At 41.1% G+C, this 21,788-nt stretch overlaps 2 protein-coding genes across 9 annotated transcripts in view; one reads left to right on the forward strand and one right to left on the reverse strand.

Moving 5' to 3' along the window:
- The first annotated feature begins 690 nt into the window (after positions 1–690).
- On the forward strand, positions 691–17,579 carry sec24d (SEC24 homolog D, COPII coat complex component). 2 transcript variants are annotated; one of them, XM_033651748.2, is made up of 23 exons: positions 691–789; positions 1,807–2,009; positions 2,795–2,897; positions 3,206–3,342; positions 3,504–3,893; positions 4,283–4,404; positions 4,599–4,710; positions 5,036–5,163; positions 7,360–7,498; positions 7,581–7,696; positions 8,373–8,497; positions 11,122–11,313; positions 11,667–11,760; positions 12,624–12,740; positions 12,977–13,147; positions 13,756–13,852; positions 13,948–14,093; positions 14,195–14,333; positions 14,886–15,004; positions 15,152–15,331; positions 15,439–15,630; positions 16,253–16,342; positions 16,870–17,579. In XM_033651748.2, exons 2-23 carry the CDS (start codon positions 1,859–1,861, stop codon positions 17,008–17,010), a joined length of 3,201 nt encoding a protein of 1,066 aa, XP_033507639.1. In that variant the 5' UTR covers positions 691–789; positions 1,807–1,858; the 3' UTR covers positions 17,011–17,579. The 2 variants fall into 2 exon arrangements, with proteins under 2 accessions (XP_033507639.1, XP_033507640.1); XM_033651749.2 differs by having other exon boundaries at positions 784–869.
- Positions 17,580–19,683: 2,104 nt separating this feature from the next.
- The window catches only part of kcnip4a (potassium voltage-gated channel interacting protein 4a), a 178,861-nt gene continuing 176,756 nt past the window's right edge, over positions 19,684–21,788 (reverse strand). For 6 of the 7 annotated variants that reach the window (XM_033651751.2, XM_033651755.2, XM_033651752.2 and 3 more), the window contains one exon: positions 19,684–21,722. In XM_033651751.2, the coding sequence (XP_033507642.1) occupies positions 21,675–21,722 (48 nt within the window). In that variant the 3' untranslated portion in view covers positions 19,684–21,674. The remainder of the gene's footprint in view (positions 21,723–21,788) is intronic. The other variant, XR_004502962.2, reaches the window with a different exon arrangement.

Consider the following 21,788-nt stretch of genomic DNA (forward strand, 5'->3'; position numbering starts at 1 on the left):
TCCTTTACATTTTCTCCCATGATGTAATTAAAAATTAAAAGAAAAAACAAAACAAAACACCGGGACATGATTTGTGTGTAAATATAGAAGGTAAAAAAGGCTGTTTCACAGCTTGTACATACATATAACTAGGCTATATGTGCAGGTTTTACGGTCCTACAACTGGAACTCTCTTCTGCTTAATCAATAAAGCTAAGAAAATCTCTCACCACTTTCTTATGTTGTCCTTATTTATAAAATGAATTTATGTTATGATTTTATCATAACAGAAAGTCAAAACTGTTCAGTGTTCAGATAATGATGAAACTCACATTACAATAGCCGCACAGGTCCACATCCCCTGTGCTGACGTGTATGGGGTCCCGCTTTTTCACGCATGCGCACAACGCCAGACACGACTGACGGGCCCTCTCAAGTTAGCTGAAAACACAGCGACCAAAGCCAGAAGGGTAACTGTTTACACTTCAACATAAAAGCATAATGTAACGCTGTAACATTAATAACTAAGCGTACAGAACGTCAAATTACTTTCCTTGGCTTTAAATAGCTATATTGTCAGAAACGAGTATTGTGCTTGTGTAATTTATATCGTGTAAGAACGTTTATTCGTCATTAAATGTTTTATTTTGAAAAGCACAACCGGAAACTGTGAGTCATTTCCTCCTCGTCGACACTAGTGCTTGTCGTCGCGTTACCAACGTAGCGACCGGTGCTGTAGTGGAGTTTGACGTGGCACTCTGCTTCCACTGAGGGCAATAGACAGTGAAGAGGACTCTGCCCGATATTCAGGTAAACACCATTACGACATTATTTACATATGGAGCCAACACAAATGTCTTATTCTGCCTCATATTATCCTCTATTTGAAGGTATGTATGTTTGAATTGAATGCGTTTGTGGCGCAAAGGAAAACTTTGTAGTAATTTCGGCGTAGCTAGCAAGATGTTTTCTGTCAATAGGTAATTAACACTGGACAAGATGCTGTGCTATCATGTCACTGCGCTCTTTCCACAAAGTGTTAAGCTTTATGTCATAGAAAATATGGTATTAGATAGAGGATAACATGTATGTCCGTTCAGCTGGCTGTGACTTAAAGGAAGGCAGGGATGTTCAAATGTTTTAGCTATCATAACGGTCTTTGACGTGGCAATTGTCAGAAGTGGCAGACACTATTAACTGTCGAACTGAGCAATTAACAACGGTTAATTTTTCTTCTTCGTGGGTTTAGTTTGGGTAGAATGTGTTAAACTGGTTTATTATGTTGTAATAAATGACTTGTCAGTGCGCAGCTGTTATTTCTGTTGACCCAGCTGTGCCGAAGTTCAACTTGTTTTAAAGCTTTGACACCCTGAAGAAGTCTATAGGCCCTCTGCTTTGGGACTTTTATTGTGAAAGGCTGCAGTTTGCTACCAGTGCGTTTAAATGTTATTTATAATATAGGTATCCTTATTACTGGAATTGTGCAGATGTTAGGGACATTGCATTGTAGTTCTGACAGCAAAACAATAAGTGACAACCCATGTAGCCACCAAAGGTAATATTAGCAAGGTAAGGCCTGCCTTATCTCTCCATAAGCAATGCCAAAGGTCCATGTTACACGAGTGTAGACGATTGCATGAAGTCAAATATCACTTGTTGTTAGTATGGATTTGTAATCATGCTAAATTTATTGACACTTATTACAGGATGGAAACATTACTTTCCAAAAATGGCATGCTTTCACCAGCAAGTTTCAGTTTCTATTTCTGTATTACTTGTTTCCCTTTCTCCTGTTTCATCTCCAATTTCACTCTTTCAACTTCACAGGTTGTCAAAACTCATTCATCCTGGCATGAGAAGACAGTAACATCCCATCAGAATGAGTCAACAGGGTTATGTTGCTGCACCCCCATACTCCCAGGCCCAGCCAGGGATGGGGGGCTACCAAGGTGGATTTGGTACCGGTCCTGCTCAGCCTCTCTATGGGCACTATGGGGGACCGCCTCAAGCGTTCAATGCTCCACCAGCAGGTAAAGGACTTGAACTCTTGTTGAAGGCCTTCATTTAACAAGTGCAATTGTGCTAGCTAGCATGATCAACTCATTCATGCTCGATTTATATCAATTGTAGCAAGTGCTCTGTCTCTGTAGCACAACAGAAGCTGACAATTGCTAAGCTTTCAGAGATGAAGTTTGGGTTTCGGTTTTCGGCTGACATGGATATTTGCAGGATATGAGTAATAGTATATAACATGTCTTAGTTTGCAGCTAAAGATGTTTTGTAGCATAGTGTTCATTATGTTTTATCTGTCATTGATTTAATTTGTTTTTCTGGCCTTTAGATATTTAATGTGCTGCTATACCGCTGTGGTAGCACACATGTGAGGTACCGGAAGCACAAGCAAAGATACAGTAACTTTATTGGCTTTATATTAAATGTCACAGCACACTGAAGCAAGCTCTGTATGACTGAAGTGCAAACCAGTCCCTAGACTTTCTGTAGAGCTATTGACAGTAGTTTTTTAGAAAGGTCAGGACAGCACTGGAATCAGGTGTCTGTTTGGATCAACCCTTTCACGTTAAGAGATCTGTTTAGGCAAACTACACACTTAGCTGTATGTAGCATTCCTTTAAAATGGCAGTCTCAGTCCGCACTGATGCCTATACTCTGACCCTGTAAGAACCCTGAGCTCTCTTATATATTTACAGTGAAAAGGTCTAGCAACAAAAGAAGTCTATACTGTATCAAAGATTGTAAGCAAGAATGAATTTACCTCTGATAACATTTACACGTGGCGTCTGTTTTCTTTCTGAAGGTATGATGAAATCACCAGTTTCCTCTGCTGCCGGTATGCCTCCACCTCCAGTGTCCACTCAGTACAATCCAAATGTCCAGCAGAATGGCGCACATCCACAAAGGTAACAATCTTCACTAAACAGCAACTGTTTGGCACGGCTAGTTTTCTCTCTGAAATCAACATAAAGCGAATGTGCAGGGGAAAATACAGAAAGAAAGCAGTCTGTTTTTTCTTGTTGCTAAATCGCTAAACTCTGTGATTGCCCAAGTAAAAAACTGTTTTTTAATCAGGAAGGATTAGACCCAACATATCTATTCAGACCATGTTAGCAAACTTTAATACTGCATGTTAAAATCAGCTTCAGGTGATGAGTACATCACGAGACCACACTGCACCTGCTGTATTAAAAAGTGTTCTTATAATCCTCAGATATCCTGCTCCACCAGCTGTTTCTGCATCTTATGGACGACCTCCACAGTCCCAGTACAACAATATGGCTTCTCCGGCCCCGCCTCCAACGCAGCAGCTCACTAATCAGATGAGTGCTATGAACATGGGCAACTACGGTAAGTTTGCCATTTAAGGATTTATACTTGCTACAGATCATACAGCAGGGTGTGGCATACATAGCCAAGTAATCATCTTACATCAGTAGACAGGATAGTACAGGGATTAGAAAATGTCCTCACCACATTGCATTTCTTCACCTCACTTTTTAATTGTGCAGCTCCAGGTCCCATGCAGAGCCCTTCTCCTGCAAGCTCTGTAGCTCAGCAGCCTTTCCAAACACCCCCTCCTCCAGCAATGGGCCAGCCACAGATGCCTCCAGGCCCGCAGTCACCTCACATGTCTCCCCAGATGTCTCCACCACAGTCACCCCCAGCAAGCATGTCAATGGCAGGCCCACAGATGGCAGGCCCGCCAATGGCAGGCCCACCGATGTCAAGCCCACCGATGGCAGGCCCACCGATGTCAAGCCCACCGATGGCTGGTCCACCTATGGGAGGCCCACCTATGGCAGGCATGGGTAGACCCTTCCCTGGGCCTCCGGGCCCTGGAGGTTTCCAGCAGCCTGGTCCTGGAGCTGCTGGTCCACCAGGATACCCACAGCAAGGAGGTAACTGTGACACTGTAAACCAAAAACAGTTGAGTTACTTACTGGTAGAGACACTGATTTGTGGTCATCAGCTCAGCGTATGGATGATGTGATAAGAGACATCACCTGCTGGACAGACAGATAGAAACACCAGCAAATAGGGGCAGTTAATGAACATATGTAAAAGAAAAATCACCATTCACAACAGAAAATGTTTAATCTTTTCATGTGGTGATGCTTGAATCTCCATCTTTATCCTTTTGATAAACATAAAACAATATGTTCTCGTAGCTAGTATTGGAGCAGTCAGATCAGAAGTTATCAAGTCAACATGCTGTGTACAATTCCATCTTTACACCATACCCAATACATATAATTTAATAGCCAGCCTATCCTGCTTTGATGTACAGGTCAGTTCGGGGGACACATGGCTGGGCCCCAGCCAGGCATGCCAGGAGCCTTCCCTGGAGCACCAGGAGGACTGGCTGGACCACCTCAGAAGAAACTGGACCCTGACTCTATCCCCAGCATAGTGAGTAGACGACTAATCCTCCTGAGACTGCATACCTTCACATATCAACATACCACACGTCATTCCACATTTTGAACCAGCCACTGGGTGTATGTAGGCGACTTAAATCTTTTCTTTGTTAAAATTACATGGTACCTACTGAACAACTCTAAAGGACACAGACTGTTCTGTAATACATAACTTGTCTGCTTTAGACTCAAGTCATTGAGGATGACCGAGTCAAACAAGGGGGACAGGTCTACAGCACAAACATCAGAGGACAAGTTCCACCTCTGGTCACCACCGACTTCACAGCAGAGGACCAAGGTAACTCATAATAACATTTAAACTTCTCTCCAAACATTTTTTTCCTTTGGAAAGAGCAGCTACAGATATATACAGCATGTGTACTTGTACATGTTGTGCAGATCCAGTCATTTCTATGTGATTTGTGGTATATAATTAAAAGGTCCTTGCTCAAAATGTACTTTTGCGCAAACCTTTCTTCAGAATTGTAATTACTGACTGTTTCTGGTGATAGTAAATTAATGCATGGATAATTACAGTCTACACTTTGCTCTAAGGGAGTGGTAAAAGAAAAGTGCTTTGTCATGATATTGACGTCACTGACCCTTCTTTTTGACAAACCCAGGCAACGCCAGTCCCAGGTTCATGCGCTGCACCACCTACTCCCTACCCTGCACTGCCGATCTGGCCAAACAGTGCCAAGTGCCCCTGGCTTCCATCATTAAACCCTTTGCCAGTTTGCCAAAGAATGAGGTAAGCTTTGTTTTACTTCTAACTTAAAGTCAGTTGCCCTATCTAAAAACAACACCGTCACTTGCTATGATAAAGTCTGATCAAACTTCTGTTGGGAGCACTCATCACTTGAGGAGTCTGTGATGGAGAGTTATTTTGATTTTTTTCTCCAATTCTGTATGTTACTCATCAATGCATCAGCCATATTTTTAATCAGTTTGTATTTTCGCACTGCCATGCAGACTTTTGAAAGGACAAAAATCTTCTTGGGTGGGCCTAACTTCTCTATACAGGAAACTTTGCATGCAAAAACATTCACACCACACCAAAGCATTTCTCTCCTTAGAGTGAGTTGGGTTTTTTGAATGCTGTACACCGTCATCTCAAGAATGACTAATGAAACTTACAAGAACACTTGTGGGAGTGATGAAGCAGAATTTGGGGCCCGGAATTGGGCCTGGTGGGTCCCGACCTCGTCTTCAACTTTTAGACTACTTTTGCTCTTGTCCAAAATAAGTATCTTTAAAAACAAATACTCAGCAGTCAAGGAATCACTGTAGACACGTAGAATCGAGTGCAACTGAGTTTAATGTGTTCGCAGGCAACAACACATACAACTCAATGAGTCAAGCTCCAGAGCAGGACTGACGTTTTGCTGTCTGTGTGCTCTCTTTTATGCTCTTCTCTTTAATCCTTCCCACATAAGCCCGAACATAATGGTGTCATACATGCACATCAAATCCTATCACATCCAAGGTACTTCCCACTTCAGTCCTTGAACATCAGATCCTATCAGATCCTGCATCAAATACAATACGCCAATGAGTGAGTGTGTGTGTGCACATTATGTGGATACATGAAACAATAAACCATGGTGTGACTGGTTATGATCAAGCAGAGTATACTGCCTGGACATGTATTTTTAAAGGTCAACTGATACTAAAGCATAAGACTAAACAGGTACATTACACTACAGGAGACAGAAGTAGTAACACAAAATTATTACAATTACACAAAATGATTATATTTCCCATGGAGGATGTTTTTATATTCTCCTATTCGAATCTCACATTTTTTGAAGTCTATCTTCATTTTAGTTGTTACAGCAGTTCATAGGTAGTTAAAGCCTTAATTGAGACACAAGGTTTTGTTTGTGATATCCTACTGTGGCATTTACTTGTAGGACAGAGACTGAAACGTCTGCTTTTCTTTTTTAAAAGATTATTAAAAAACTAAATATCACTTTGGGACAGTAGAGCAAGCAACCACCAAATCTACCTCTCCTCTGATAGATGTCTCCGTGCACTAAAAAAGTTACGCTGTCCTGTGAATGACCTCCTTTTGGATCATATGTGGTCCAAGAATCCTGCTGTAGATATTTCCCCCCTCCACTCGCCTTGTCCCAGGCACCCATTGGCCTTTTTAGGCAATGTTAGCGTTCTCTCATCTGGCTTTGGGCTAATTAGCTAATGTCAGATCTACAGGGACCACAGAAGAAGAAAGGAGAAAGTTTATACAAAAGCAATCAAACTTGAGTATTTTGCACTTTCAAATTTGATTCCATCTTGTGCGACTTGGAGCATATACACTGTACAATTAAAGCAAAATTCTAAGACGTATTAATTAATGCTCTGTTGTTGTGCTTGGATGCTGTATGCATTGCTTTATCATCCAACAGGTTTTGTTCTCTGCAACGAGTAAACAGCTGTAAGATAATGTAAACATTTTTACTCTACACTACCTTGTCTGCATGTGTTTTATGGTAGTTGAGTTCATTTGAAGCAAAAGTTTTCAATTCAGCCTGCAGAGAGTCTTGAATAAACAGCGTTTAGACAGTTTCCGTCATCTGCAGGCCTGCATATGTTACTCACTAACAGTGCTGTGGTATATGTATTATCAAATAGCTTCATGCTAAGCATTTACAATCTATGTCAGACAAATGTTCTGTATATACATGTGTATTGTTTGGGTGCCATGGAATCACTGAGGCATCAGACAGAGCAGAATTTACATGTGTGTACAGTACAGTAGGATGAGCAAGAGTACGGTCCAAGTACAGTAAATACTGCATTAATGAAAACATGGGAAACGTCACAGGGGATTAAACACTTATAATCATCAACTTCCTTTTAAGGCACTGATCTTGCAACACACGAGCCTGCTTTATTTAGGAACAGCTGTTAAAGACTTGACCATAATGTCTATTTGTGTGTGTAGACTCCTCTATATGTTGTGAACCACGGCGAGACAGGCCCAATCCGCTGCAATCGATGCAAGGCCTACATGTGTCCCTACATGCAGTTTATTGATGGGGGTCGTCGCTACCAGTGTGGCTTCTGTAACTGCACCAGTGAAGGTAAGGTACAATGCAGAAAAGGCTAAGCAGCCAACTATTTATATAATGCGCACACTTGATTTATTTCTTTATCTTTCTCTAGTGCCAGTCTACTATTTCCAACACCTTGACCACATGGGCCGGAGGGTGGACTTCTATGAGAAGCCCGAGCTGTCACTGGGATCCTACGAGTTCGTAGCCACCCTTGACTACTGCAAGGTACAGCACAACTACTAAAGGATCTTTTACCGCCATCTATACTGCATTACTGTTTTTTCTGAGGGACCTTTTGGCACCCTACATTATCCATCATGAGCCTTCTCAAAACTGAATGCAGAACAGACAGTGTTCAGCTCCGTTGTTTTGCGAACACTGGAAAGACAGCAAGGCCAATCAGGTGCACATCCCCATGGGGGCTGTGGCTGTTGAGAACAACATTAGAGGGTTCGAGTAAGCTGGCAAAGCTGAGTCACTCCACTGGCCTACTTTTGCTCTGTTTATTAAGATGTATAAACAGCCTCTGCTGGGCAGCTCTTAAACAAAAGCCTGCAAGGTGATTGTCTTGTCATGGGTTGTAGCTGTGGCAACATAACAATGTCTTACCACCAATCCCCCTCACACACACACACACTCCATTGCCATTGCCGACCATGCAGGAATTCATAACCGTCATGGTCTTCTCACAGCTACCCCAAGTTCTAAGCAGGCGCTAACAGAAATCATATCTCTGGTATTCAAGAACTAATAACAGAAATGGAAGGTGGAAGGCAGCCCCTAGGTTTTTGCCCTCTGCTGATATGGTATGATTAAGACCTTAAATGACAAGCCATGTGACCTTGGAAAGATTTTAAAATAGCAACTTATTCATGACACCTGCTGCCTTCTTCTCACACAGAACAACAAGCCTCCGAACCCTCCCGCCTACATTTTTATGATTGACGTGTCCTACAACAACATCAAAAGCGGACTGGTCAAACTGATCTGTGATGAGCTGAAGACTCTGCTGGAGAATCTGCCCAGGTACAACACAATATATCAGAAAAACACACATACACACTTGATACATTAAGTGCTATGCATCTTTTACACTGACACTCCAGTCTACCACAGTTCACATTAAACATATGCCTTGCCCAAAAAGGAACTTCCCTCAAGTCTTAAACACCAAGCCAACTATCTGCTCTCATCAGCTGAATATTCTTGCATGAAGGTTTGCAGATGGTGGGTATCGGTTAGGGAGGGCACCAAGGCTGCCAGAAATGGAAAATATTACAGTGCAGGCTCTCATCTTTGAAAGCCATCCAAAATAAAACCCTTTGTTGCACAGAAAACACTGGTTTTGTGCTAAGCATCACTGCACAAGTGAGTTTTTGATTTATCACGGGGGAGAGGATGATGTACTTCACCTGGTTATTCCTAAAAATAACATGAAAACTGTCCTTTCGTCTCTCCACTTCATTAGTGCCAGCAGCAGTACGTTCCCATTTGTCTGCTGCCATGACATCATCCTTAAAACACTTAGTAGAAGTGTATTTAAGATAAGCCCTCTCTTCTGTGTTTAAAGCTTTACGTTTGTTTTTACGGGCACTAAATTAAAGCATTCGGACACTCTGCGTTTTAGTTCATGTCGTTCAGCAGTTTTTGCCAAATGCGTGTTTAATTCACTCAAGATAAAGCCAGAGCCTACTTTAAGTAAACGCAGATGTAGACGTAGACTTTTTTTAATCATCACTGGTATTTTTTAATCATTGTCTGGTACAGTATGAGAGTAATCAAATAAACTAGTCCAGTCTGAATCTGTTATTTCCAACAGCACCTGTGACTAATGTTCACAGAGAAGCTGTGGGCTCATAGTTGAGCAGTGGCATATTTATTTCAAAGGGTTTTGCAGTAACTGTTTTGACCCACGTTGCATGTTCCTTAGTGTGTCGGCATGATTTAAGAAGAGAGACGTACAAACTGCAGTTGGCAGTGTCGGCAAAGAATGCTTTTAAATTACTATGATGGCGAAAGGTTTTGATTTATGGTCTTGTGTTCAAGAAAGAAAGAAAATTACCTTAGATACAGCAAAAAAAAAGGGAAAGAAAACAGTGCAAGAAAATGACCTGAAAATTAGCAAAAAAAAGTACAAAAAACCTATCTTAAAATAACTGTTTCCTGGACATTTTTCCTGAGCTTATTTTTCATTATTATTATTTTTTATCACTTCTATGATTAGTGTTTCCTGAAGCTTCTATTTTTTGTGTGCAATTTGCAGGACTTTTTTTTGCCAAGTTGCTTATTACTTTTTGAGTAATAATTGTTTGAAGAAAATCAGACCAAGTTGCTCAGGGTTCGAAGTAAATGAATACTCATTTTGGTTTAAATTGAGCAGTTCTTTCAAGGAAATTCATATCTTCTCTGTAGGTTTTGCAAATATGTTACATAGTTATTTCCAGACACCTTAATAGGAAATTATTAGGAAAATACAGACATATAATATATAACATTTCCCTCATTTTTTTCAGTGTGAATCTAGAAGCTATTTGATTGTAATACTGAGTAAAAGACAAGGAGAAAAAATAGCAGGCATGAGTACAGTCAAGTAAATGGATCTAGTGGTTTTTCTCAGCAACCAACATTTACTTGAATTTTGTAAACCTGGATCTATTTCTCTTTGGATCTTAGCATGTTAGCTCAAACTTAAAAGGGATACCTTGCAGATTCTCAACCAGCTTTGTACCACAACAATGCAGATAGTATGTGTAAATCAACTGTGGTAAACCTCCCTCCATCTTACCAGTGCCCAGATCTCCCTGCTAGGTTTGAAGCTCTTGCTCAAACTACAGATTGAATGCATATTTCTCATCTAAAATGTTCTTCAGAAACATATTTTAGTGCACTGTTTGGCTGTAATACAAGAATTTGTGAACAGAAAGTGGGCGCCATACTGTTTCCTGCATTGTAAAAATGAGGCTGAAAAAAAAAAGAGATTGAATGGTAAAACTAAGCAGTGCTGATAAAATACGAACCAAGATTCTACTACTGCGTTGCCTATTTCTCACCTTAGCTCACTGTTTTGTTGGCGCAGTGCATTGTGGTAGTTGTAGGTTTTTTACCTCTTGAGGAAAAGCAAATGCCACAGCCCTTTCTCTGTTTCCTCGGGTCATGTAGCACCAACTTTAGAAGCATTTGTGTCTTTCTGCTGCAAAGACAGGCCAGTTTTATGGAATGAATGTCTTCCCAGCAGTGCAATACGTCTATAAAGAGGGGGAAGAAGATGTAGTGTGTTTTAGTTGGCTGAGCCTTTTACAGCACAGCCCAGAGAGAGGGAGAAGATGTAGTATATCTAGGAGGAGAAGAAGAAGATGTAGTAAGTCTTAAAAGAGGGGGAAGCAAAAGATGTAGTTTGTCCTAAAATGGCTGAGCCTTCTGCAGCACAGCCCAGAGAGAGGAAGGAGATGTAGTATGTCTTAATAAACACGTCCATATTGGATGTTATTCCAGTTTGAGAGGGATGGCCATCCCAAATAAACCAGATTTTTTTAATAAACAGTCCTGCAAGCAGTTATACAGTAAGATCTCAGTAATGACTGCAGGATGACAGTTTGACTTACTAGAAAGATCCACAAATTCACTGAGGCTTGCTCTCTCTCCCTCAACAGAGAGGATGGTATGGAGAGCTCTGCCATCAAGGTTGGCTTCGTCACCTACAACAAGGTCCTCCACTTCTACAACGTGAAGAGCGCTTTGGCCCAGCCCCAGATGATGGTGGTTTCAGACACAGCCGAGATGTTTGTCCCGCTGCTTGATGGCTTCCTCGTCAACTATCAGGACTCCAGGGCTGTTATCTACAAGTAAGATACAACTTGTTATGAGTTTGTGGAGGAGCTGTTTATCTTGGATGCCCCATGCTGTCGGGGGAGAGAGAATTAGGCATGTTTATCCCGAGAACTCTCTAAAGTAATCCAGCTAAACAACAAAAATATTTTGCTATCACTGGACAGGAAACTGTTTAATTTGAAATGGACATTAACATGGCTTCAGTCAAATATTTAAAGAACAATCTATTTGAAGTAAAAAACAATACGACAAAGACAAAATACTGGATCAGTGTACAGTATTTTACTTGGATCCGTTTCAACCAGACGTTGTCGTGGGAAGGCAATCGACAAGGCAGTGAGAATAACCCCGTTCTTCTCTTCTCCAGCCTCCTGGACCAGATCCCTGATATGTTTGCAGACACCAATGAGAGTGAAACGGTCTTTGCTCCTGTCATCCAGGCCGGCATGGAGGCATTCAAGGTTAGCCACACTGTGACAACTGTCAACACGAAGTGGGAGACTCAGGGCCGACTGCAACGTCTCTGAGTCTTGTGTGGCTGCTTTAAATACTTGCAAAAAGCGTCTGAAAGCATCACAAGAAAAAGCGATGTTGCTCCAGGTTTCAAAGGTTTTAAATTTGCATGTACACTGTTGTCTTATTGTCTTAAGGAAGTGAAAGATCAGACATCATTAGCACAGCTGGAAGCATCCTATGTGACAAGCTACATCTGATTAGCAGCAGTGTTAGCACGTCTAACACACTTGTCATTTTTTGGAACTGTGTTTTATAACTGTGTGTTTTTGTGAAAAGGTCAACCAGTTATAATCTAAAGAGAAATCGCACTGAATCCACCCCAGTAAGATTGCTTGAATTCGTCAAAACATCCCCCCCCCCCGCCAACTTTGGCGTCGGTGTCTGAACTCATTCAACCTATCAGCTCAGTGAAGTTTCTTTTTTTCTCTTCCTGATATGTTTGTGTTTACTTTCAAGTCAACAAACTTTCCCAGTAAAATGAGGTCAGTCTTTTGGCACACAGTAAAGGAAAAGTTCACTAAAGTTTAATTGGAAGCAGTTGTTGCTTTTGTATTTGTTCATGCCTGTTCATATTTTTATTTTGGGTATTGCTTACATCTCAATCTTTGGTTATCAGTTTATTTTGCAACACAGGGGAGTACTCTGTAAATAATGTTTGTTATTATGAGGATTATCTGATCCTTTGCAGGAGTGGATGTTTGCACCTTGTGACCTCATGGATTCCTTTTTAAACTATAAACTACACACCTCAGTTTGATTTTCTTTTTCGGATCTTTACTCTCTCTCATCATTGTCTTCTTCACTCCAGGCAGCAGAATGCAGTGGGAAGCTCTTCATCTTCCACTCCTCCATGCCCACCGCCGAGGCCCCTGGCAAACTGAAGAACAGGGATGACAAAAAGCTGGTCAACACGGAGAAAGAGAAAGTGAGTAATGTTTTGTTAAAATAAATTCTACAGCTTATTTTGAACTCCAAATATAGAGACTGCAGGCAGTTGTTGATTGAGCAGAAGCGCAGTGCCAGGGCTTAATTGCAGTGAGCACAGGAACTCATCCGCATGAGTGGAGTCTGATGCGGTGGATGCTATCTTTGAACTTTGAAATCTGAGGACGCTGCTACAGGGGAATGCTGACTTATCCAAAGTTCTTTTTTTTTCCTTAGACCCTGTTCCAGCCTCAGAAAGGAGTGTACGAGCAGCTGTCTAAGGACTGTGTGGCGCAGGGCTGCTGTGTGGATCTCTTCCTCTTTCCTAGCCAGTACGTAGACGTTGCAACCATGGCTGACGTGCCCTCGCACACCGGAGGCTCCGTCTACAAGTACAACAACTTCCAGGTACAACATTAGCAGGCATTCTTTTTTACAGTATGTGAAGACCAATGAAACACACACAAACGAAACGCTGCAAGCAAGACACATAAAGGACACAGTTCTTCAGTTTTTATTTCTTGTCATTACGCTAATAATTTAACACAAAGGCAAAGACATTTGAAGCCTCATAAAAGCTGGTTGTATCCACATAATGACTTTGGCGCAGTACCCACAGTCTATTATGGACCTGTCCCATAGGAATGGTGCAACAAGCATGGGAAATGCCTCGAAACTGCACAAACACACCACATACAAAGGCTGTACAATGCAGCTGAACACATGGAACAAATCTATAATAAAGTGTACAGTAACAGTACAATGTGGGCACACCACAGTCCAGCATTTTATTACTTATTAACAAATAATCTAATTTAGTGTGGCATAAACATCCTGTTTGCTGTTTCCTTTGGCTCAAACTGACATTTAAGTCAGTCATCACTCTTGGTATTAGACTAAATTACTTGTGTAAATGTGCATTTATGGGCTGATGGTCATTGGCATGGGACCAAACTGTGACAATACTGCCACCTGCTGCTCAAAGCTAACACATATAATATTTGCTGCCAATTCAGGTGGAGACTGACGGGGAGCATTTCCTGAGAGACCTGAGAAAAGACGTGCAGAAGAGCATCGGATTTGATGCAGTCATGCGCGTTCGTACCAGTACAGGTAAGGAATATCCAAAGACTTTGCACTTGGTATGCTACTAACACATCGCAAAGAGTTCCCAATTTACTCTAATATACTCTACTGTCTGTCCTCAGGTTTCAGAGCCACCGAGTTCTTTGGTGCCATCCATATGAACAACACCACAGATATAGAGATGGCAGCTGTGGATTGTGACAAGGCTGTGACTGTAGAGTTCAAGCATGACGACACGCTCAGTGAGGAGACTGGGGCACTCATACAGGTATGTGTCTTTAAAATACGCCTCAATATCAGTTTGCTGTTTTGCTAGGAGTTAAATCCCCAAGGATTGGTTTTAACTTCTATTTGGACTCTGTTTCCCAGTGTGCCTTGCTGTACACCACCATCAGTGGACAGCGACGCCTCCGCATCCACAACCTCAGTCTGAACTGCAGCTCGCAGTTGTCAGAGCTGTACAAGAGCTGCGAGACCGACTCACTCGTCAACTTCTTCGCCAAATCAGGTGACCATCTTTGTACATTCTTTAAAGTCTGCACTTAAAGCACAGATGCAGAGCTGATGTTTTTTTCTTCCCATGATCTACAAGCAGTGTATTATTTCAGGAGGGAGTCAGCTTTCTTTATTCGGGGTTGTAGTGTCGTGCAGACACAGCCTGCTGATGTACTGCGGTATCACCTTGACCTTTGCTGGAGTTACCCCATGCATCACTTGATAATCTACTAATACTCACCGACTTATGAGTAAAAGAAGAATAAAGTGGTGGAAATGAGAACCACATGTTTCACATAAAATACAGATGTCACTGAGCCTTTCTGTAATCTGCACACAGCGAGCCTTAAGTACAGCTGTATCACTGACCTTCACTTGCCTTCTTTCATTGGTCCAGCTGCTCTTCAGCTCCCTTGTGTGCGCTCTCTTCCCCGTCCCTGATTCTTCTCATTTATCATCCTTTGTCTTTTATTCCCCTACTTATCCTTAGCTGCCAGTTATGCCCCTCTGTTCCTCTCCTCCCCCTCTTGTGTCTTTTAACTAACCTTTTCTCGTTCCCGCTCAGCCTGCCGCGCCATACTGAACCAGCCTTTAAAGAATGTGAGAGAGATCCTGGTCAACCAGACAGCACACATGCTGGCCTGCTACAGGAAGAACTGTGCCAGCCCCTCCGCTGCCAGCCAGGTCAGCGCAGGCCAACACCTGGAATGAAATTTGTTGAATTTAGGCTTTGATTTTTAGGATGCAAAGAACACCTTGATGCACATAGCATATGCGATGCCATCTCTTAGAAAGTAACAGTCATGTTTTTATGCCTGTGTCCGCATGTAGCTGATCCTGCCTGATGCCATGAAAGTGTTCCCCGTCTACATGAACAGCCTGATGAAAGTTGCTCCCTTGGTCGGCAGCACAGAGCTCGCAACAGATGACAGAGCCCATCAAAGGCTGTCCATCATGGGCATGGGGGTGGAGGACACACAGCTGCTGCTCTACCCACGCCTCACCCCACTGGTACGGGACAAACTCCCACACACTGAGTGCACTGTAACTCACTAAATTTCCCTGCAATATAGAAGAAAAAGTGACACTGCTGTAATAATTTGCCTTTTTTCTCCCAGCACAACATTGATGTCGGCAGCGAGGCTCTACCCACTCAAGTGCGCTGCTCAGAGGAGCGTCTGACAGACTCCGGCATGTTCCTGCTGGAGAACGGACACTCTATGTTTCTGTGGCTGGGCCAAGCGAGCCCTCCGGAACTCATCCAGAGCATATTTAACCTGCCCTCCCTCGCCCACCTGCAAGGACACATGGTCAGAATTCACTCAACAGCACTTCCCCCTCAACACATTCATAAACTAAATGAAACAGTATGTTATTAGACGAGACATTTTCTTACCTCTGCGGTGCCTGGAGGCATTACAGTACGGGGAGAGAATGCCTGGATGTTTGGTTAGGCAATACGCCTTGAAATTACAAGTCCACTTCTGAGAAGTAGGCACTTCATAACTCAGAGAAGATTACATTTGTAATAAAATCTTACATCTGATCCTGATTGGATCCAGCAGGAAATCATTTGATACATTCAAATACAAGATGAAATCCACAAGTTTAACCTGTAAAATGGGCAAAACTGAGTCAACAATACTGTAATTAAACACGTAAACCTCACACAGGGTTCAAAGATGGACATTTATTTTCAAAGCGGAGTTTTAAACAACACTTTAACATGTGGCACTGGTACATACAAAGAAGGAACAAACTCAAACTTGTTAAATAGTTTTCAAGTGAGCTGAATTTTATAACTAAATCAAAGCTGTTTGCTTCACATCCTCAAATCAACACATCATGATGTATTAATGTTCTCTGACACAAGTATAACATATGTTGAACTAGCACCAGTGAATTATTAACCCTTCTAATTGTGTTTTTCAGTGTGTGCTGCCAGAACTAGACAACCCGTTGTCCAAAAAGGTCCGATCCATCATCAGCAGCCTGCTTGAAAAGAGGCCGAACTCTATGAAGGTAAGTCAACCAGAGGAGCAGCATTTTTGTTTAAAATACATTTTTAAACTAAGAAAAATTAACAAATTAAAGCCAACTGTTAAACGACCTCTGCCTCCCTCTAGTGGAGCTTTTAAGTAACTACACCCTCCACAACTGCAGCAACATTCACATTTAATATTTTAAATTGCTAAATAAACAAGAAAATCAAAGTACAACTCAAGAATGCATGTCATATTTTTGTAAAAATGGAAAGGCTAAAATAGTTTACTTTAAGTTAAGAACACAAACTGTGTGATATATTAGAAATTTTGTTGGTATATGTCATTGTTGTAAGGTGGCCCCAAGCACTACAGGCCCAGTGCTACTGAGTAGTAAGCATCAGTTTATTGCAGAGAACAATTTAGTTAGAATACATTTATTATTATGAATCCATAGTTGATGCTGCAATCCCAATCAAATGAAGCACAAACACATGCACAGACACAGATTGAAGTTTACATGAAACACATCACACTTTGCTTTCTTCTTCCCTCCGCTCTTCTCAGCTCCAAATCGTGAGGCAGAAGGACAAACCAGAGATGCTGTTCCGTCAGTTCCTGGTGGAGGATAAAGGCCTGCACGGTGGCGCTTCCTACATGGACTTCCTTTGCTACGTTCACCGAGAGATCAGGCAGCTCCTCACTTAACCCCCCCAATCACTTGGCCTCAGTGTGCCCGCCATCACTGGCCTGGGAGAAACACGCCATCTAATGGACCACGCACAAACCTCGCAGGGTCAGTCTCAGTCGGCTCCATTTGAATCTTAAGGACGGTCCACAGAAAGACACTTATTAGGTGTATCACAAAGACAGAGGAAGAAACCAGGAAACAAGAGGAGCCTTCTGAGATCTGAGAATCCAAAGCTGCCTTTCCAAAATGCTTCTGTCACCCTTTAATGTGTACACACAGTATGATCTTCAAATAACCACTTGTCACTTTAGGAACTTGTAAGTAAAACATGGACAACACAGCCAGCATTTCCCGCACAGGTGCTCTGTGTGATGGACCGCAGAGACTGGAGTGACATCAGTGTCTGAGGCTGAAAGGTATTTTGGCATTAAGCCCATGGGCATAAGCAATACATATATCTCCACGGTGCAGTCAATTTAGATTTACATTTCAATTTGTAGATTTCCAAGAACAAGACAAGGGGTTATTTGTGGGCAATACTGTCGACGTTCACTCTGAAACTCAATAAAGTTCGCCAGTCTTTGCTATAAACGACTTTTTCCCACGAAGACTGAAAACGTAACAAGTCTCAGCAACTCATCTTAAAATCTTAAGTTTCTTTTTTAAACAGTAAATGCTCAAATACATTTTGAATATTTAAACGACTTTTAGAGGCTTCTACGTTTTATCACACTTGTGCTGCCCGAGTGGAAAATGTACTTAAGTAAACATACACACATTTAGCGTATCCACGGTACCAGGTTATTCATAATTTAGCAGAAACAATGCTGCTGCTGCTGCCAGGACTGAAAATTATCCCTGTCATTACACCATGAGGGAAACAAAGCAGTCGGTTCACACCAAAAAAAAAACAAAAAAAACCAACAGATTCTTTCACCATTTATAGCAGAGACTTGATCTTCGCAGCGTGCGGTGACGCAGAAAACGTTTTGTTTTGGTGTTCTGAGATTACAATGAAATGAACACAGCTGTTGCTCTACATGAGGAGCAAACTCGTGTCTGGATGAAAAATGAGATTTATTCAACACTGCACGAGTCAGAATTTGGACTAAAAAAGGGATGGTGAAGGGAATGGACTGGTGATGGTGCCGAGAGGCATCAAAGGGAGCAAATAGAGACCAAATATCAAGCCTTTCACTAAAACTGTCGCACAACAATCAATAACAACGCCATATTATTATGAACAAGGTGCCAGCTGACAAATCTGACCTGTGCCAAAAGTGTCAGGACAATAAAATCATCAGTTACTATTGGACCATCTGAATTTTGTCAACAGATTGTGTAAAAAAAAAAGCTCACTGTCACGCTAATAATCTGCAAGGTGATGTAACTTTTCAGTCCTGGTTTCAGCACAGCAAAAGCTGTATCATGTTGCTTATTTTTATCGAGGTAATTGCCTCTGTGTAATTCACGTATGCATTGATAAATATTTTTGTGTATGTGTGGCCTACACAAAGTCTTTTTGTACATGAAATACACAGCTTGTGTTTTCAAAATATGACCATCTGCCTTAAGTTGATATAATAGTTGTTATATGTCAAGTATATATGTCAAGTATGTGTCCTCGAGGTCTATGGCTGACTTTTATCTTTTTTGGTTTGTATGCAAACTTATCTCAGGTAATTTGAGTACCTTACTATTTTAAGTTGGAAGGAGTGATTTCAAGTGAACTGGAAATATGGACGGTTGTTTCTTGAGCTGACTCGTGGACAGTCTTGGCGTGCCATGTATATTTTATTCCAAACCCTCAACAAATTAAATTCTTGACATAACTCTTGCTGCTCAGTTTCTTAAAGATATGTACAGGACAGAAAGTTTTAATTAATGTTCCACACCGAAAACCCTCTGACCTGTATGTTGCTTTCAGAGGAAAGATATGTAAGGTCGTCAAAATGTTTACATTCAGTCTGCTGATTGGTGGTCATCTTTCAAATATAGTGAGAAATCTACCGCACATTATCCAAGAGTCAGTTTCGGATAATTTGCAATTACACAAAAAAATTATTTACAAGAACACAATATCCAAAAGAAACTATAAAACCAATATATACACAACAAACAATATTAATTTAATACAGTCCAGGTTTAGTTTGTGCTAGTGTGTTTTCCTCTTGCCACCACAGTGGGGCGCCAGATCACTTTTAGTCAAAGGCAACACTGAATCATTTGCTCTTTGATCCACAATATGATCTGCATAAAATGGACAATAAAAATACTTCGGTCCATGATGTTGAACACAATCTGGTTTTTAAAATATGCTCCTATTTCATGTAATACTTAAAACGATAGAACTACAGTAGTTAATAGTGAATTAAAGGGACTGTCCTTTCTAAAATTACAAGCTTACAGTGTGAAACTCTGTAATTTGGGACGTGTTCTGTTGACATCACAGACTAAAATGCATTAATAAACGTATTATGTTATATACACGTGAGCCAGTAATGTACATTTTAGAATTTACTATCTGAAAACACAAACAGACATCGCATCACACCAAATACAAAATCTAAACATTTTTTTTTCTAACAGGAAGTATTATGGTGCACTAAAGTAGTTTCCATCACCATAAGCACACGTCATATCTACACCCTTTAATGTGACTTAAGTCATTTCACACACACATTTGAAAATTTGATGTGTATAGTTTATTTCACTTTGTCAGAGCTCGCTGACTTTGGATATTATTTACACAAGAAATGTAGAAATGCTTTTCAGAAAGAACGTGTCTTCATCCACTGGGATCTGTTGTAGATATGTTTAGAAGTGGGTAATGTCGCAAACATTTGTTCCCCGCCCCCCTGTTTTATCAGTTATTTTTCATGATCATATTTCAGAGAATAAAAGTTGTCAACCAAACAGAGAAAACACTTTTACAAACAGTAAGGCACACAAACACAAATCAAGGAAAAAAATGGCAATTTCTTGATGGAAATAAACACATGGTCTCTGATAACATGAGCAAAACGAACACAACTGAGAAAAATGTGCCATTTTCTTTACTAAACTAACAACCAACATGCCTCACTGAGGAGATTTTTATGTGACTATACAGTGTAGCGACATACTTTGAATGAACATGATAAACTGTCAAATGCTGCAAATCATTCACCAAAAATCAACCAATTCTCAAGTATATATCAGATTTCCGGCTGGTTTGATGGACACTTTCTATACCCAGTACCCAAAAGAAAAGAGTCAAATTGAAACACAAAGTAACTTACTTACATAATGTCCAGACACTTCTCTCAGTGATCCAGTAGTTTCCAACGAGCAACAGGCAGTCAGTAAGTGAGACTTCCACCCAGCATGCCTTGTGTTTGCTCACATTTGGGGCCAAGCAATGCTTTAATCACAGACAGCAGGAACCAATCAGGGCTGACAGGTGCGGGCAGCTGGGGCTTTGGCCCGCAGGACGAGGAGGAGGAAAACAGCAGGAAGCGAATTAGCCAACAACCCAAAAAATAACGAGTATAATACAAAGTTACAGTGTTTGTATCGACAACCGAACCCACCTGCCCTTACTGATTAAAAACAGTGAATTCTATGGACAAATCTAAAGACCTGAAATTCACCCGAGAGCAAACTTTCATTTAATACTGTACAACCCACAGTCTTTTGTACAATGACTGTAATAGCATATAAATAACCTCAAACACTGCTCTAAGTGTAAACTCCTAAACAGTGCTTCCAAAACAGAACTAAAAACATATTGATAGATGGTTTACTTTACAGGGAATACATAGGGTTAACTGAAATACACTGAAAGCAGCATTTATCTTATGACAAAAGATATCATCGTCTAACGTTATACTCATGGTAAATATAGCTACCTGTGTGCTTCTGTAGACAAACCATCGATAGTATGGTCCGAATTTGACATCAATACAATCCTTGTGTTGTCTCATTCTAGTTGGCAAGTAAACATGAACAAAGTTGAAAAGGTACTCACAGAATTCTTATCTAATGCTTTATCTATAATATATACAGTTTAAAATGGTACAATGTGTGTGTTTTGTTTTCTCTAAATGCTTTCTCCAAAGAGCAAGAAGACAGACCACAATGGTTCGCTAAGTCGGGGGTAAGAACACTCTGGAATTGAGAGCCGGTCTGGAATGTAAAAACAGAGAGGGCTGTTGAAGATACCTCAGATATTTTGTTCAGTTTTGTTTCTGATGCTTTAAAAAGTCACAGTGATTTCACTTGGCAGTAAATAAAACAAGTCGAGGCCGCAACAGAGATAGAAGCTTCCTGTCTAAACCCCCTTCATCACGAATTCCCCGCGTGTTTATAATGTTGGAGGCCGACGCAATTTGCAGAACTCTGTGTTCGGCACACAGAAAGACACTCCAGAGACAAATGTTGGAAATCAACCTTGAATTTTCTATTCAGCTCTTTTTTATGTAATGAAGTTCTACAATTTATTCAATAAAATGTTCAAAAGGTATTCCAGAGTGTTCGCACCATATTGCCTACTCCTACTTGTGGCCCACAGTAATGAACAACATTTCTATCTATGATCAAAAGTCTGCATAGCACACTGTACACAGTATGAGTCCAAGTCAGTTATTGGGCCAAGCTTAAGATGATGTCCTCTTCCAAAGCCTCCACACTCAGCCAAAAGTTAAAGAACATTTTCAAAGAGGTGCATTGATCGCATGATGTTTTCATCCTGCGCACAGAAAGAAAACAATGTAATGAGAAAAATGCGAGCGTGCCAGCAGTAGAGAGAGAGAGA

Source organism: Epinephelus lanceolatus, chromosome 22 (genome assembly GCF_041903045.1).
Source record: "Epinephelus lanceolatus isolate andai-2023 chromosome 22, ASM4190304v1, whole genome shotgun sequence".
Lineage (NCBI taxonomy): Eukaryota > Metazoa > Chordata > Actinopteri > Perciformes > Serranidae > Epinephelus > Epinephelus lanceolatus.